This window comes from Rattus norvegicus, chromosome 16, assembly GCF_021556685.1.
Source record: "Rattus norvegicus strain SHRSP/BbbUtx chromosome 16, alternate assembly SHRSP_T2T, whole genome shotgun sequence".
Classification (NCBI taxonomy): Eukaryota; Metazoa; Chordata; class Mammalia; order Rodentia; family Muridae; genus Rattus; species Rattus norvegicus.
This window is the reverse complement of record NC_141549.1, coordinates 6,544,753-6,562,166: the sequence shown is the minus strand read 5'-3', so window position 1 is coordinate 6,562,166 and position 17,414 is coordinate 6,544,753. Positions and strand designations below refer to the sequence as shown.

Here is a 17,414-nt window from a genome sequence, read left to right as displayed (position 1 = left end):
AGAAGGCTGGTCTCCCAGTAGTTCCTGTATGTGACTCTGAGACAAAGGAGACCAGTCCTGTGTGCCACATTCCTGTCATCCCGGTCTGTCTCCCCCGGAACTTCAAATGATGACGTCAGGCCAGCAACCAAGGCAGGACCTGACACTGGGTACTCAACAGGACAAGGTGCAGCTGCTGCGGCTGTGGTACCATGAGAACTGCCGTGTGTTCCGTGACCGCCTAGTGAATGAGGAAGATCGCGGCTGGTTTGATGGTCTCCTTGAAATGAAGATGGAGGATTTGGGGGTGGCCTTCAACAAAGTTTGTCCCTTCCAACCCATTCTTTATGGGGACTTCATGTCCCCAGGCTCAGATGTAAAGTCCTACGAGCTCATCACCAGTGAGAATAAGGTGAGTTGGTGCTCTACTCTGGGACGGGTTCAGTCTACTGCCTGGAATCCAGAGAACACCCAGTGTAGTGCCTAGAGAGTCTGAAGGTCTACACAAAACAAGTGTGAGACCCCAGGCCCTCCCCCATCACCATTAGAAAGTCAGGATAGTCAAAAACAAACAAACAAAACGAAACAAAGCTTTTGATCTCTCTGAGTCCCCATTTCCCCTTCACATGGGTTTAGCGAGGCAGCCCATCCGTGAGAACAAGAGTTCATCTCAGACAAATCCTGTCAACAGTGACACACCATGCCCATCTGCCATGCTGCCATTCTTGTTCATAAAGGGGCGGAAGGGGTTTGGTGCCATGACTCAGTTAGGACTTGGGAAGACAGGATTGAGGTTTTCATCGATGACCTCAGAGCTGTGAAGCTGCCGTGGACTTCCTGGTGGGTTTTCCCACACACGTCCACTCCTAGTTCCCAGATGGTCTCACCCGAGTTCTACAGACTAATGTGCCTCAAAGGTCAGGCTTCTCATAGGCAGACCTGACTTCTGAAAGCCAGCATTCCTTACGTGCACAGGGAACAGAACTAGCTGTGGCCAGCTCTCTGTCAAAGGGGACCTGGTACTCATCATCCCAATGTTCCGACTACCAAACCTATCTACAGCGAGAGCTGCCACAAACCCGGTAGCACAGGATCCCTGCAAGGGCCTCCCCCAAACACTTTCAGGGTAGAGCTGGCAAGAATCGAAAGAAAGCAGCAAGAGGTCATGGGCCCAAGGCGTTCACTGGACTTTGTGAAAAGAGGAAGTTAGTTTCCTCATGAAGCAGAGTGAGATAAGATATCCTAGTGTGTCCACAATAGGGGATGGATGCTGGAGCGAATTAGAGTGCAGAGACTTGGCTGGGGGGTGGGGGGGAGCGTCTGTTCGCCCAGTTTGTCAAATGGCAGCCTGAGCCAACTCAGCTGTCCCTGAAGACGTACAAGGTTCAAACCCACAGGAGAAAATCTGCATCTGGCCAGGTCACAGAGTAACCACTCACTGGCATTTCCGGGTCTGAACAGAGAGAAGCGGGAAGCTGGGGGACCCCTCCATGGAGGAGAGCCTGCTATTCCCCACCATCCCCCTGTTCCCAGATGATGCAGGTGATCGAGGAGTACATGGAGGATTACAACCAGATCAACACAGCCAAGCTGAAGCTGGTCCTCTTTGTGGATGCCATGAGCCACATCTGCCGCATCAGCCGAACCCTGCGCCAGGCTCTGGGCAACGCGCTCCTGTTGGGCGTGGGTGGCAGTGGCCGCAGCTCCCTCACTCGGCTGGCCTCCCACATGTAAGGCATCATGGCGGGCAGTGGGTGGCATGTGGCAGACTGTTTATAACAGATGCCTTCCACCACGGTAGAATCCTGTTGTCACCCCAACATAAACCTACTCAGCCCATGAGATTCTAGAAGAGCTGCAAACGGGACCTGAACCCCAAGAAAAGGCAGCAACAGTACCCTGCGGTGCTATGGGAGGGAGGTTAGAGGAAAGCATCCCGGAAAGATGCCTAGGAAAGAGACTCGTGGGCCTGTTTTCAGAATCCGAGCATGGAGGGTAGGTGGTGGATGGGGCAGGAATCTAGGCTATAGGAATCGTAGGCGTAGGTCAGGAAACGGAGAGAATGGGTGCAGGGCCTAGGGAAGCTACAAGTCCAATAGGAGCAAGATGCCAGGTGGCTAGCGGGGTCTCTGAGCACCCACCACCCAGCAGCACCTGGCTCCAGGCCTCTGACACGCCTTCACTCAAACTCCCACCTCCAGGGCGGAATATGAGTGCTTCCAGGTTGAGCTGTCCAAGAACTACGGCATGTCTGAGTGGCGTGAAGATGTCAAGAAGATTCTGCTCAAGGCTGGCATGCAGAACCTGCCCATCACCTTCCTGTTCTCAGACACTCAGGTGCACCCACCACAGCAGTGGGCAGGGCTCAGGGTGGGCTCACCACAGAGCACCCCCAAGTGGTATCCCGTAGGGTGCTCAGTCCTATATGCTCAACTCCCTATACATTAGGTGTGGGTGGGGTTATGATTAGACTGGTCAAGAGAGGAACCAAAGCCAGTCTCTCAAGGCTAAGGGGAAGCAGTGATCATTACTCATGCTCCAAGAGTAAAAAGCACCTTGGTGCTATAACACACTACTCATGGCTCAATGGCTTCCTACCTTAAGGACCACAAACGTGTTCCTGAGGAATAGGGAGCCCATAGCTCTGCATTAGGGGGCATAACGTCTCTTTCCAGGTCTCTGAGGAGAGAGGCCACAAGGCAAACAGGACAGTACTTAAACCTGACTGGCAGTACAGGTTGTGTGGGTCAAAGGCTCCAAGATCATGCCCCGACCCTAGACAAGGTCCCTTCCCTCTTAGATCTGTCCAGCCCTTTCATATAGTCAAGAAAGTGAGGTTTCCCTCAACACAGGCCAGATGGCTCTGTCGGTGGCCATGGTTTCTTCCTTAAGTAAAATAAGGCCTTGAAGAAAAGCTAGAAAAGGATCAGGAAGACTCCACCCCATCCCACCCCTGACTCTGGGCCCTGCCACAGCCCCGCAGGTTATACTCCCAGCCTCCACTATGGGGCAGATCTGAGTGGAAGGCCAGGACCTATGATGAAGTCAATGGCGTGACCTTGGCCTAGTTTCTATATGGGGCTGTTACAAAGGTCAGGCAAAATCATTCATGGGATGCGACTGTGGGGGTGTCCATAAAAGCTTAGCTCCTGCCCCTTGTCCTTCTCCAGATCAAGAACGAGTCCTTCTTGGAGGACATTAACAACATCCTGAACTCAGGTGACATCCCCAACCTCTACAGTGCAGATGAGCAAGACCAGATCGTCAACACCATGCGGCCCTACATACAGGAGCAGGGCCTGCAGCCGACCAAAGCCAATCTCATGGCCGCCTATACCGGGCGTGTGCGTAACAACATCCACATGGTGCTGTGCATGAGGTACGTGTAGCTGTCACCGAGCTACACGGGGCCTCAGGGATGTGAGCGAGTTCTTCTGAAGTGAAGTGGCCCCAGGCCTGGCCACCATGCCACTCAGACAGGACTACTAGGTTGGTTTGGCCTGGCTACTCTGATGTGGGGTTCTAGACAGGCCCTGAGTGCCGAGTGCCTAAGTCAGCGTTGCTGGGCCTCATGGGGATCCTTCTCCCTCAGTCCCATTGGAGAGGTCTTCCGTGCTCGCCTGAGGCAGTTCCCCTCACTTGTCAACTGCTGCACCATTGACTGGTTTAACGAGTGGCCCGCAGAGGCCCTGCAATCTGTGGCCACCAGGTTCCTGCATGAGATCCCAGAACTGGAATGTTCGAGTGAAGTAATTGAAGGACTGGTGGGTACCGTGGTGAGATGCAGTCTCTTGGGGGTCAGGGGGGAGAAATGTCTCACTTAATAGAGGCTCGGGGTCACTGAGGCCGACCACGGCCAGCAAAGTGTTGGTGAGATGGTGCTGCCTGGTTACGCCTCAGTTCTACAATGTGTGAAACGAGGCCGTAGGTAACATGGTGACCTGGAGTGTTCTACAGACAGCTAGCACCCCTTAGAGACTACAGATAGGATCAGGCAGATTTGTCAGTTCAGTCTTAGAAAGCTGGCCCTCTGAGGTTCAAGAGCTAAGATGAAGCCAGTGTTTCCCTGTCTTAGACCCAGCCTCTCTGATGGGACACCATCTTAGGCCTTCCAGAGGGAGGCGGCTCATGGGGCTGAGTCAAGGGCCACGGCTGGACGACACCTGGGTCCATCGTCAAGGCCAGGTCTGTTCTTGACTAGTATGGGCCTTGGGTTTTTCATCCACATTAAAGGTTACCTAGGCCCGGAGGTCATGAGGATCTTAGGAAACCATTTATCTGAGGTACAGTTGCGCTGTGACCCTTTCCTCGGGACCAGGGCACAGTGGCCTTGTGGGTACCTGGTACCTGGTCTTTGCTGAAGCACAGCAAGCGTCCATGATCTCTGCCTTCACAGATTCACGTTTGCGTGTATATCCACCAGTCCGTGGCCAAGAAATGTGTCGAGTACCTGGCAGAGCTGGCCCGCCACAACTACGTGACCCCCAAGAGCTATTTGGAGCTGCTCAATATTTTCTCCATCCTCATTGGACAGAAGAAAATGGAACTGAAGACGGCCAAACACCGAATGAAGAGTGGCCTTGACAAGGTAGGCCCGAGGAAGGCCGGAAGGCAGTGGCTAGCCTAGCTACCCGTGCTGGGCTTCAGCAGTCTTTGATGCCATGGCACCCCAGCCTTGAGGCGCTGCAAAGGGTGACTTCCTTCTCAGTGAAAAAAAAAATAGAACTTATCAGTGAAGGGCAAAGTCAAACAGGTACCCCCAACTTCTCAGGGAGGGAGGCCCCCTCCTCTAGAAACCACTGAGCAACCAGGGGCACCCGAGTGGAGGTGATTCAGCAGAACCCTCTCCTCAGAACCCTGAGGCCTGGCGCCTCTCTAGTTCCTGTAACAACCGTTTCGTGTTTTGTTTTCTCTGCTCCCAAACTCAGCTTCTGCGCACCTCGGAGGATGTGGCCAAGATGCAGGAGGAGCTGGAGATTATGCGCCCCCTGCTGGAAGAAGCTGCCAAGGACACCTTGCTCACTATGGACCAGATCAAGGTCGGGTGCTCACGAGAGCTCTTAAGCCCAGCTCCCTCTCTGGTCCTGTGTGAGGATGCTCAACATCTCAAACATCAAAGGGCGAGCCCCTGGCTTTCACACCTCACCGGTTTCTCGTTTACCTGGCAGATACTTAGGCAGGACTATCCCCACGTTAGGCCAGGCACCCCTTTGGCTGGGCATTTATGAAGGGCAAGGCTGATGAATCCAAAGAGGCCGGGAACTGATGATGTCACAGCTCAGACTGAGCGGCAGAACTGGCATACACAGACATGCAGATGCCACACAGAATCAGGGTTTACATGGAGGGCTCGGTCCTCCCAGCACAGACCACCATTAGCATGACAGCTTTCTGCCAGGATTCAAGGCTTGGTCCTGCAGAGTCAGTATTACAAAACGTTCCCTGAAGAAAGGGGAGGTACACTTCGGCATTGTGCACAGACGGCAATGTGGGCCTGTAGGACTGGATTGCCCAAACCTGGAAACCCCTAAGGCCCGTGGTGGGCCTTGGAGATGTGTGGGAGAAGCTCCTAGACTTCCCAGGTCTCTGCAACCTATTGCAACTAAGAAGCCCTTAGGGGGTTGGGGATTTAGCTCAGTGGTAGAGCGCTTGCCTAGCAAGCGCAAGGCCCTGGGTTCGGTCCCCAGCTCCAAAAAAAAGAAAAGAAAAGAAAAGAAAAAGAAGCCCTTGGAAAGGGTGGACATCCCCATCCTCAGAAGTGGGGAGGGGTTGGTATTCCTGCCCTTGCCACTGGCCACTAACTGGATGCCCTGTCTCCCAACTGCAGGTGGACACAGCCATAGCTGAAGAGACCCGGAAATCAGTGCAGGCAGAGGAGATCAAGGCCAACGAGAAGGCCAGCAAGGCCCAAGCTATTGCTGATGACGCCCAGAAGGATCTGGATGAGGCCCTGCCGGCCCTGGACGCAGCCCTGGCCAGCCTTCGAAACCTCAACAAGAATGATGTGACAGAGGTGAGTAGAGGGCGTCACCTCGCACTCTCTGCGTCCCTCTCTGTGTCCTCTCAGGTCCTAATGGTGTCCCCAGGCCCACCTTGTGCACATCCTTTGGTGACTGTGTACCAACAGGGGACAGCAGAACGAGGGCCAGATCCTCACTGTCTGTCCCACTTTCCTGGGACCCTAGGTCTTGTGGCAGTAAAGACTTGGTTGGCAGGGCCCCACCTTGCCCGAGCTGGTAGGACCTTCCCCTTCTATACCTCTTGGCATGACCCATAGGTGCGTGCCATGCAGCGCCCACCCCCGGGAGTGAAGCTGGTCATAGAGGCCGTGTGCATCATGAAGGGCATCAAGCCCAAGAAGGTACCCGGAGAGAAACCAGGCTCCAAAGTGGATGACTACTGGGAGCCCGGCAAGGGGCTGCTGCAAGACCCAGGCCGCTTCCTTGAAAGCCTCTTCAAGTTTGACAAGGTAACCACACTAGGCACATGGGTCAGCCAGTGGTCAGGACACGGCAAAAGGGTAGGAGCTGGCAAAGTACCCATCACCTATCTGCAGGAGCTATGCTCTGTTCTGTCGTCACCAGCAGTTGCAGCACACATGCCCCTGGGGGACATAGAGCTGTCTGGGGCCATTGGACATAGAGTCTACCTGAGGAGCTGTCATGTGGGATGAGACATCCCCTTCCCCACCAGAAGTTGTTGCCAGGGCAGGTCCCTGTGCCTATATGATGTCACTCACAGTCACTCCAAGGCTCTGCAACTTGGAGATTCTTCTTATCCTAGCCAAGAGGTTTACCGGCTTCCTCCGCTGCCTCTCTGTTCTCTGTACATGGATCCAGTTGAGATTTTCAGTCCCTGGGTATCTCTCTGTTCTCTTGGACTGTGCCATGGTTAGGTCAGCCAGGAGGCCAGAACCTTCAGGGAGCCTCTCTCCAGTCCAGAAAGTCACTGAATACCACTTGCCTGGCCTACATGGGCAGGGCCAGAGACACCCTTCGTAGAGAGGCACCCAGTCCAGGATGGCTCACAGCCTGAGCTCTGTTCTCCAGGGCATGACTTAGCCCTGGCCTCTGAAAGTACAGTATAGGTTCCCAGGCCCATCACCAACAGTGGTTGGTTCAGGTGGGGCAGAGCATGAGTGTGAGAGGCTCTCCAGCCCCTGAGATATGGGGAGAGGGGATCTTAGTTGTCCCTCTTTGGAAGCAGTGTCCTGAGATGAGTGGTCTCTGCCTCAGGACAACATTGGGGAAGCAGTTATCAAAGCCATCCAGCCATACATCGACAACGAGGAGTTCCAACCGGCCGCCATTGCCAAGGTGTCCAAGGCCTGCACGTCCATCTGCCAGTGGGTGCGCGCCATGCACAAGTACCACTTTGTAGCCAAGGCTGTGGAGCCCAAACGGGTGAGGACTGTACGGCGCTGGTGGGGGCTGGCTCGCCTTCCCAGGGACTGGCTATGATCTGCACCTTTCTGTCTGCAGCAAGCCTTGCGAGAAGCCCAGGACGACCTGGAAGTCACCCAGAGGATACTAGAGGAGGCAAAGCACCACCTGCGCGAAGTGGAAGATGGCATCTCCACGCTGCAGGCCAAGTATCGAGAGTGCGTGACCAAGAAGGAGGAGCTGGAGATGAAGTGTGAGCAGTGTGAGCAGCGCCTAGGCCGGGCCGACAAGGTTCGCCACCCCGTGGGAGACCACAGAGACCACCGGCAGGCCCGCCGGGAAGACAACTATGGGTTGGCTCTCCCCACCCCCTTTATAGCAACCTGTGGGTGGGGTCACCGTGGGCGGAGATAGTCCCAGTCCCCAGGCCAGCCTCCCGGAGCCCATCCCACAAGGCTGCTTCTACAGCTCATCAACGGGCTAGCAGACGAAAAGGTTCGCTGGCAGGACACTGTGGAGAATCTGGAGAATATGCTTGACAACATTTTTGGCGATGTGCTGGTGGCTGCTGGCTTTGTGGCCTACCTGGGGCCCTTCACGGTAAAGAATCCCCTACTGTATCCTAACCAGCTTTATCCCACAAAGAGAGCCCCCTCCCCTTGAGGCCTTACCTCTGTGAGGACAACCTGTGGGGCAGCTCTCCTTCCTTCCCTCATTGTAGCATATAGGTACCAAGCAGGTACACAGCTGTTCACACAAGTTGCAAGAGCCCCTATTGGAAGTATATAAAGGCTCACACATGTGCACCCATGCTAAACACTGCTCTAAAATGCTTCACTGTGTGCCCCACTGAATCCTCAGAGCCATCTTTTGGGAAGACCCTGCAGGCATGACCCACTTCATAGACAAGGGTCTGAGGTTTGTAGGATCCAAGCAGGTCTGAAATGTCTATAATGTCCAGCTCCTCATCTGAGATCTGACTCCTGCATGCAGTGTTGTAGCCAGAGGGGAGGAGAACGCTGTGTGCCTAGTGTGGTGGCCTTAAGTTTCACATCTCCCCAGGGGCAGTACCGTGCAGCGCTCTATGAGTACTGGGTCAACCAGCTCACAGTTTACGGTGTCCCACACACCTCCAAGCCCACGCTGATTTCAACCCTGGGAAACCCCGTGAAGATCCGCTCTTGGCAGGTAACTATCAGAGTGCACTTCAGGCTGGGCCTAGAGCCCCCTGCCTCCTTTCCACCCTCCTTTCCAGTGGATGCCTCCTCTGGATCCTCCTGGTTGCAGCAAGAGGGTGGTGAGAAGAAAAAGAAGCAGGCCAGGTGGGGTTGGGGATTTAGCTCAGTGGCAGAGCGCTTGCCTAGCAAGCGCAAGGCCCTGGGTTCGGTCCCCAGCTCTAAAAATAAAAAAATAAAAAAAGAAGCAGGCCAGGGGTGGCACAGATGCATCTGTGGGGAGAGGTTTCAAGTCAGGGCTAAGCAAGGCCCAAAGGCCGGGAGAGGCCGATGGTGGGCAAGTATAAAGGGCCAGTGGGACTTGGATACCCTGAAGGTAATGTCACTAAGCAAGGATGCAGAAACCACAGGGACAAAGAGGCCCACAGAGGACAGCACCGGGAGAGCATCCGGCAGCAGAAGAGAATCCAGGAGACACGTCCTATCCACCCTGCCATCTCTACCCCTCATGCTCCTCCATCCAAAGCATTCAAGGAGAAACCTACAGCCCTACAGTTAGTGGGTAGCTAATGTCCCAGCCAGCTGTGCTCACACAAGAATCGTGACCGAGCATGGCGCCTGGTTTCCCACAGATTGCTGGCCTCCCCAATGACACTCTGTCAGTGGAGAATGGGGTCATCAATCAATTCTCCCAGCGCTGGACCCACTTCATTGACCCTCAGGGTCAGGCTAACAAATGGATCAAGAACATGGTAAGCAAACCTCCTCACACAGGCTCAGGTGCCTTTCCCAGTGCTCATGGAGCCCTGGGCCCACTCTAAGCTCCCGTAACCCCGCCTTCCCCTGCAGGAGAAGGAGAGTGGGCTAGATGTGTTCAAGCTGAGTGACCGCGACTTCCTGCGCAGCATGGAAAACGCTATCCGCTTTGGCAAGCCTTGCCTTCTGGAAAATGTGGGTGAGGAGCTGGATCCCGCACTGGAGCCCGTGTTGCTTAAGCAGGTAGGCCTGTGGGGAAGGGGAAGCCACGGACTGCAGGCCCGAACAAAGAGCTGTCCTCACTCCAACCACTGCCGGCCCATCTTACCTACTACAGACGTACAAGCAGCAAGGGAACACAGTCCTGAAGTTGGGAGACACAGTGATCCCCTACCATGAGGACTTCAGGATGTACATTACCACCAAGCTGCCCAACCCTCACTATTCACCAGAGGTCTCCACCAAACTCACCCTCATCAACTTTACACTGTCACCCAGGTAAGAGCCTCCACCCAAGACAACACACGCACGCACGCGCACACACACACGCACACGCACCCACACGCACACACGCACCCACACGCACACACGCACGCATGCACACACACACCCACATGCACACATGCACACGCACGTGCACACGCGCACACACACACACACACACACAGCCTGCTACATACTAAAGTCTTCATTTGAGTTGCTACAACCAGACCCTCTTAAGCCGTATCTTACTTGATTATTCACAGCCCCCTTTGCCAATGAAGAATCTAGCTGGCCAGCCCCTGCTACTCAAGGTCTCACTGAGAACCATTGGTTTGAAAGCAACCCTGCATTAGTCCCACAGATTGAGGCTAGGTCTCCCAGGCTGACACTGGCAACGGGCTCTTGATAGATAAGTGTGGACAGCATTGATCCCTGGAGTTCTCGGGCTGTTATAACCATTGATGTCCTCCCCCCTGCCCGGTAGTGGCCTAGAGGACCAGCTACTGGGCCAGGTAGTGGCCGAGGAACGGCCTGATCTGGAAGAGGCCAAGAACCAGCTGATTATCAGTAATGCCAAGATGCGGCAGGAGCTAAAAGACATTGAGGACCAGATCCTGTACCGCCTCAGCTCCTCCGAGGGTAACCCTGTGGACGACGTGGAGCTTATCAAGGTGCTGGAGGCTTCCAAGATGAAGGCTGCTGAGATCCAGGTTGGGAAGTGCCTTCCTTCCTACCAACCTGACCCTACCCGTTTACCCCAACCCTGACTCGCCCCTAACCCCTTACCGTTACCTTCTGCTCTTTGCAGCCTCCCTGGACTTAACACCTCTCCTATTGCCCCTCTACCTAGGCTAAGGTCAGGATTGCAGAGCAGACAGAGAAGGACATTGACCTCACGCGCATGGAGTACATACCTGTGGCTGTCCGCACCCAGATCCTCTTCTTCTGTGTGTCAGACCTGGCCAACGTGGACCCCATGTACCAGTACTCTCTTGAGTGGTTCCTCAACATCTTCCTCTCGGGCATCGCCAACTCAGAGAGAGCAGGTATCTCTAACACAGACATAACAGTCCTGCTCTGAGATGGACGGGATGCTTATGGGTGCACTTCTATGAGCCCCTACCAACCTTCCCCCTTACACCACACACCCCGATACCGAAGAACAAACCACCTCTCATCTTCACCCCACTTAGAGCCCCTTATTGGAAGCATTTGCTGTCCAAGGAGATGCACAGGCTACCCTGCTAGGAAGACTTTCGAACCTGGGCTAGGCCTTGAGATTGTCTCCCTCCCCCCATTTTCCCGTGCTCTGCCACCATTCCTTCTACCCCGTAGACAACCTGAAGAAGCGCATCGTCAACATCAACCGCTACCTAACCTTCAGCCTCTACAGCAATGTCTGCCGCAGCCTCTTTGAGAAGCACAAGCTGATGTTCGCCTTCCTGCTGTGCGTCCGTATTATGATGAATGAGGGCAAGATCAACCAGGTGCAGGAGCAGGCAGATGGCTCAGGGACTGTCTGTCTGTCTGTCTGTCTGTCTGTCTGTCTGTCTGAGGGGTCACCATATTGTGGGCCTGAAAGCACGGGATCATGATAAAGGGAAAGCCAAGCAAAAGAGCATAACACAGTTAAAGGGAACAGAGATCTTTGAAAACACAATCCCTTGCTTAAACACAACAGGGGACTCTAGATTAATATGGCCCAACTGAGGCTATGAACACAGGTCTTCCCAGAGCTTAAATGTGCTACTGAGCAGAGAGATTGTCAAACTGTCCTGAGCCTCCCATACCGGTCTACTCAGGAGCTTCTGTGAACCTCATATCCAAGAAAGGGCAGAGTAGTGGACACTAAGAGTACCTCGGTTTCTCTGGGTAAGTTGCTGGCTACAAGGTGTGGGCACTAACCTAGTCTGTACTCTGCTAGGGTGAGTGGCGCTACCTTTTGTCTGGAGGCTCCATCCAGACCATGTCTGAGAACCCTGCCCCACATTGGCTCTCAGACCGGGCCTGGAGAGACATCTTGGCACTCTCAAACCTGCCAGCCTTTTCTACCTTCTCTACCGACTTCGTGCAGCACCTCCCGAAATTCCAGGCCATCTTTGACAGTGCTGAGCCTCACAGGTGTGCTGGCCCCCAGTATGCCCCCAGGGACCCAAGAGAAGACCCCAGAAATAGGCCCACCCAGAGACCTCCTCTGAAAGGCCTGGTCTTGCCCTGCCTCTATGGCCACATCTCCCTGTGCTTCTAGCCCTGTTCTCTTGGGAACCCCCATACATCTGACAAAGTTCATGGGCCTGTGGTTTCCTGTAGGCTGGTTCTGAGTGATAGGTGGGCTTTATTGCAGGGAGCCCTTGCCTGGCATCTGGAACACATACCTGGACGAGTTCCAGAAACTGCTTATTCTCCGTTGCCTGCGTGGGGATAAAGTTACTAATGCCATGCAGGACTTTGTGGCCAACCACCTGGAACCCCGATTCATTGAGCCCCAGGCAAGTGATGATCCTGGCAGAGCTGGTGTCCTGGGTCTCAGGTAGGTGCTTTGAGACCTACCTTCCGGCCCTGTCCAGGAGAGAACTCTTGGAACACAGATGAGCTAGGACCTCAAAGGCCCTTCTGGCACTGCTCCAGGAACCTCTAGAATCCCTGCCCTTGCCCTGAGCCCTGCCTCTCAGCAGCCCAAGGTGGTCTCATCATCTCTTCCTACCCTTCCAGACAGCCAATCTGTCTGCAGTGTTCAAGGAGTCCAACTCCACAACACCCCTCATCTTTGTGCTGTCACCTGGTACTGACCCTGCTGCTGACCTCTATAAATTTGCAGAAGAAATGAAGTTTTCCAAGAAGCTCTCTGCCATCTCTTTGGGACAGGGTCAGGTAAGGGGAAGGTAAGGAAGAGGTAGGCTAAGGCGGATGAACAGCAGTCCCTACTCAATGTTCCTGTCCCCACAGGGCCCTCGGGCTGAAGCCATGATGCGCAACTCCATAGAGAGGGGCAAGTGGGTCTTCTTTCAGAACTGCCACTTGGCACCAAGCTGGATGCCAGCCCTGGAGCGTCTCATCGAGCACATCAATCCTGACAAGGTGTGCCATGATGCCTGCCCACAAAGTGTACAGGCCAGACTCAGACACATAGATGCATGCCATGATGCAGCTAGAGTATTCTGGATTATTAACTACACTATTATTGGCCTCTGAGTTGCTGGGTCTTGGGGTTGGTGGCTTCCAAGGGCTATGCAGGACAGACTGGTGGCCCCAGGACCTGCTATGCTAAGGCCTGTTCTCAGCCAGTTGTCTGCACTGCCTTATTTCCTAACCAACTCAAGGAAGGAGTGAGTCAGAGGTACCTAGGTCTGGGTCTTTGTGCTCACGCGGTGCTGTGGCCACCAGGTACACCGGGACTTCCGCTTATGGCTCACCAGCTTGCCCAGTAATAAGTTCCCAGTGTCCATCCTACAAAATGGCTCCAAAATGACTATTGAACCGCCACGTGGCGTCAAAGCCAATCTATTGAAGTCCTACAACAGCCTCAGTGATGACTTCCTCCACTCCTGTCAAAAGGTAAGGCATCAGCTAGAGAGATGACGCTCCGTGGTCGAGAGTACTGGTGGCTCTTCCAGATGGACCTGAGTTCAATTCCCATCATCCACATCAGGCAGCTCACAATGGCCTGAAACTCCAGCTCCACAGGGATCTGACAATTCCCATCATCCACATCAGGCAGCTCACAATGGCCTGAAACTCCAGCTCCACAGGGATCTGACAATTCCCATCATCCACATCAGGCAGCTCACAATGGCCTGAAACTCCAGCTCCACAGGATCTGACACCTCTGGCCTCTGTGAGCAACTCACGAGCACACACCCACACAACTCACACATAGGAAAAGGGCTTCAGAGGGGAGACACCTTCTAAGTACCCACCTCCTGTCCCAGCCCTTCCTCCTATGACTCTATCCCTTCCTGTCCCACAGGTTGTGGAGTTCAAGTCCCTGCTGCTATCTCTGTGTCTGTTCCACGGCAACGCACTTGAGCGCCGTAAGTTTGGGCCCCTGGGTTTCAACATCCCCTATGAGTTCACAGATGGAGACCTGCGCATCTGCATCAGTCAGCTCAAGATGTTCCTAGATGAATATGAGGATATCCCCTACAAGGTAGGCAAGGGGAGGCTCGGTGCCACTGACGTGGGCACCTGTAATGGGACCGTTGTTCACCCGTCCCATAGGTTCTCAAGTACACAGCTGGAGAGATCAACTATGGTGGTCGCGTCACTGACGACTGGGACCGACGCTGTGTCATGAACATACTAGAAGACTTCTACAACCCTGCTGTGCTCTCTCCGGAGCACAGGTACAGCAAATCTGGCATATACCACCAGATCCCACCCACCTATGACCTCAATGTGAGTCCGCAGGAAGGGGCCTGCCAGAGGACTTCCCTGGGGTCCCGTGGAGCCTTAATACAGGAGAGGAGGCAGTAGGAAGAGGGACAGCTTTGTCTTCCGGAGCACCAAATGAAAAACCCATCCCACAGTGAGGAATGCGGTCAGTCAGGCCAGAGGGGAGCAGGTTCTATGGGGAGAGATGAACCCTGCCTTGCCAATTCCAAGTATCACTCAGTGTGGTGGTAATGCTGACTCTGAGGGCGGCACTCCCTAAGCACATACTCTAGGGTGGTGGGGGAAGCATCCTGAACTTGGGTTGAGTGAGTACCACATAGGGACTGACAAGAGGGAGCATGTTAGGTTTGAGCAGCTACAGGGTAGGATGGCAGGAAGGGCTGAAGGAAGGCAAGAGCTATGATACACAGCACCACAGAAACCATCTCAGTTCCAGAAGCAACGGTGAAATGAACTAGGAAGGGTAGTGGTGGTCTGAAGGCGGGGGCAGAGCAGGCTGAGGCCTTCACTTTCAGCCGTCTTGCTTCCCAGGGCTACCTCTCCTACATCAAGAGCCTTCCACTCAATGACATGCCTGAGATCTTCGGTCTGCATGACAACGCCAACATCACCTTTGCCCAGAACGAGACGTTTGCCTTATTTGGTGCCATTCTCCAGCTGCAGCCCAAATCCTCCTCCATGGGTGGCCAGAGCCGGGAGGAGGTGGGTAGTAATAGAGGGCCAGGGTTTAGGCAAAGCCAGGCTGCCCTGTCCCGCCTACCCCCAGGAGTACAACTCGATTAGAATCTTGCCATGGCTGAGTAGCCAGCCTTGCCCCTCATGTCTCTTTGGCCCTGCAGTTAGTGGAAGACGTGGCTGAGGACATCCTGGTCCAGGTGCCCAAACCTGTTGACCTGGAGGAGGTGGTAAACAAGTACCCTGTACTGTATGAGGAGTCAATGAACACTGTGCTGGTACAAGAGGTCATTAGGTAATGTCCTGCCACGCCTAGGCAGACCCAGTCAGGCCTGGGCCACTGCTGGAGAGACAGCAGGTGTTACTATTAGCCAGCTGTTGGGCTAAGTACTAAACATCTGTCCTCAACTGTGGCTGCCGATTCTCGTTCTATAGATGGATAAACTGAGCCCCCCCCGCCCCCCCCCCGCCGCCCAAGAATGTTTAAGCCACATATTTGCTAAGGGCCAGGGCTGGTATTGTACCCAGTATGCCTCACCCAGTTCTGCACCTAAGCTTCTGTGTTCTATCGTGGTCTGTGGCCTCAGATGGAGAGGCACAGACACTGCCATAGAACCCCAGCCCACTAACACTTGCTCCTGACCTCACAGGTACAACAAGCTCCTAATGGTGATCACACAGACACTCAGTGACATGCTCAAGGCAATAAAGGGGCTAGTGGTAATGTCCCTGGAGCTAGAGCTGATGTCCACCAGCCTGTACAACAACGCTGTGCCTGAGCTCTGGAAAAGCAAGGCCTACCCGTCGCTCAAGCCACTGGCTTCCTGGATCATGGACCTGCTGCAGCGCCTGAATTTCCTGCATTCCTGGATCAAAAATGGCATCCCATCTGTCTTCTGGATCAGTGGCTTCTTCTTCCCTCAGGCTTTCCTGACAGGCACTCTACAAAACTTTGCCCGAAAGTTCGTCATCTCTATCGACACTATCACCTTTGATTTCAAGGTCTGAAGGAGGGCGGTAGGGAGGGGGGGTTAAAGGTTGGAGTAATCTGAGTAGGAGGTGAAAAGACCCAGGCCAACAGCCCCAGGGGAAATCAGAGGGGCAGGTAACAGACTGTAATGGCAGATAGATGATGGGCAGCCTGCGGCTTTCAGGACAGAGACCTGCCTCCTGATGCAGATCCACATCCTGTTTCCAATGTGGGTGTCTGTGTGCCCACCACAGGTACTGTCCTACGCATCATCAGAGATTGCGGAAAGGCCCAGTACGGGGTGCTATATCTACGGACTGTTCCTGGAAGGCGCTCGCTGGGACCCGTTCGATTTCCAGCTGGCTGAGTCCCGGCCCAAAGAGCTGTACACAGAGATGGCTGTTATCTGGCTTTTGCCAGTAGCTAACCGAAAGGTCCAGAACCAGGACTTCTACCTGTGCCCCATCTACAAGACTCTGACCCGTGCTGGTAAGGCTGCCAAGGAGACTCGTCAACTGCAGGTGGAAGTCTAGGAAGTTAATGCAGACCCCGATTGGCTGACCAGCAAGGCTGGTAGAGGTTTGGCCAGGCCAAAGCCCAATGCAGCAAGGTAGTATCTGGAGGTTCAATTCCCAGCCTGTTTGCCCTCCTTAGTAATCTACTGTTCACCTACAAGCCTCTATGGGCTCAGAAGACCTGAAGCCAAAAGCAGGGATGAAGCAGTGCTGGGCCCAATAGAGACTGAGATGGGTGGTAGCACCTTCCTCTTCAGTCACAGAGACATAAATCTAGGCAGGCCTGAGCCTTGATCAGATCCAGTCACAAAGGAGCCTGACTGTGGGGCCAGGGTCCCTCCCTATCCCCAACCCAGGTCTGTGGAACTCACTGCCTATGCTCCTGTCCCTAACCCAGCCCTTCTCTAGCCGTGATAGGGTATAACCTAAACTTAACCCCTTCTTGCCTGCTTCAGGAACATTATCGACTACAGGCCACTCAACCAACTACGTCATTGCTGTAGAGATCCCCAGCAACCAGCCTCAGCGACACTGGATAAAGCGTGGTGTAGCTCTCATCTGTGCCCTGGACTACTAGACCCAGATAGAAGGGCAAGGGCCATTAAAAGTTCTCCAGTAAGTCCTGCTGTGCCTTGGCTATGTACTTGAGGCCCCAACTATAGGGCCACTGTAGGAAAAAGGGCTAGAGCGTTCTCAGTAGAGAAGAGTAAGGTAAGAGAGAGGCAGGGGCAGCTCTGGTCTGCCCAGATGTGGTAAGGGATGAGACACACACCCTCTCAGGTCCCAAGAAAAATGTACCGGGTCGATGTGTGGGCAGCCTAGCTTTGAGTCAGAGCCCCAGCACCTTTTAGGTTCAGAGCCATCAGATCTGGTAAAAGCTAAGCACCTCAACTCTTGGTATACCCTGACCATAGCCCATCTGAAATCTTCCCCTCATTTTAGGTCCTCAGTCCCATCCCAGGCCTACCATGCAACCAACCATTTCTTCCTCAGAAATACGTACCACCTTGCTATCAACAGAGCTTTGGGCCAGAGTCTAGTCAGTCTCTCATTCCACCGTAGCCCAGCCTACCGATGTCAAGATAAC

The 17,414-nt window shown here is 54.1% G+C and overlaps 1 protein-coding gene across 1 annotated transcript in view; it reads left to right on the top strand.

Moving 5' to 3' along the window:
* The window catches only part of Dnah1 (dynein, axonemal, heavy chain 1), a 61,068-nt gene extending 44,113 nt beyond the window's left edge, over positions 1-16,955 (top strand). Inside the window, 31 exon segments of the mRNA NM_001033655.2 lie at positions 161-391; positions 1,513-1,709; positions 2,181-2,316; positions 3,150-3,358; positions 3,572-3,743; positions 4,376-4,567; positions 4,908-5,018; positions 5,807-5,992; positions 6,257-6,448; positions 7,215-7,382; positions 7,461-7,652; positions 7,830-7,961; positions 8,424-8,549; positions 9,169-9,288; positions 9,386-9,535; positions 9,630-9,790; positions 10,260-10,485; positions 10,626-10,821; positions 11,111-11,262; positions 11,700-11,896; positions 12,120-12,264; positions 12,488-12,646; positions 12,722-12,853; positions 13,160-13,330; positions 13,743-13,922; positions 13,994-14,170; positions 14,699-14,869; positions 15,007-15,137; positions 15,493-15,844; positions 16,067-16,301; positions 16,783-16,955. Of these exon segments, the coding sequence (NP_001028827.2) occupies positions 161-391; positions 1,513-1,709; positions 2,181-2,316; positions 3,150-3,358; positions 3,572-3,743; positions 4,376-4,567; positions 4,908-5,018; positions 5,807-5,992; positions 6,257-6,448; positions 7,215-7,382; positions 7,461-7,652; positions 7,830-7,961; positions 8,424-8,549; positions 9,169-9,288; positions 9,386-9,535; positions 9,630-9,790; positions 10,260-10,485; positions 10,626-10,821; positions 11,111-11,262; positions 11,700-11,896; positions 12,120-12,264; positions 12,488-12,646; positions 12,722-12,853; positions 13,160-13,330; positions 13,743-13,922; positions 13,994-14,170; positions 14,699-14,869; positions 15,007-15,137; positions 15,493-15,844; positions 16,067-16,301; positions 16,783-16,904 (5,421 nt within the window). The 3' untranslated portion in view covers positions 16,905-16,955.
* The last annotated feature ends 459 nt before the right edge of the window (positions 16,956-17,414 follow it).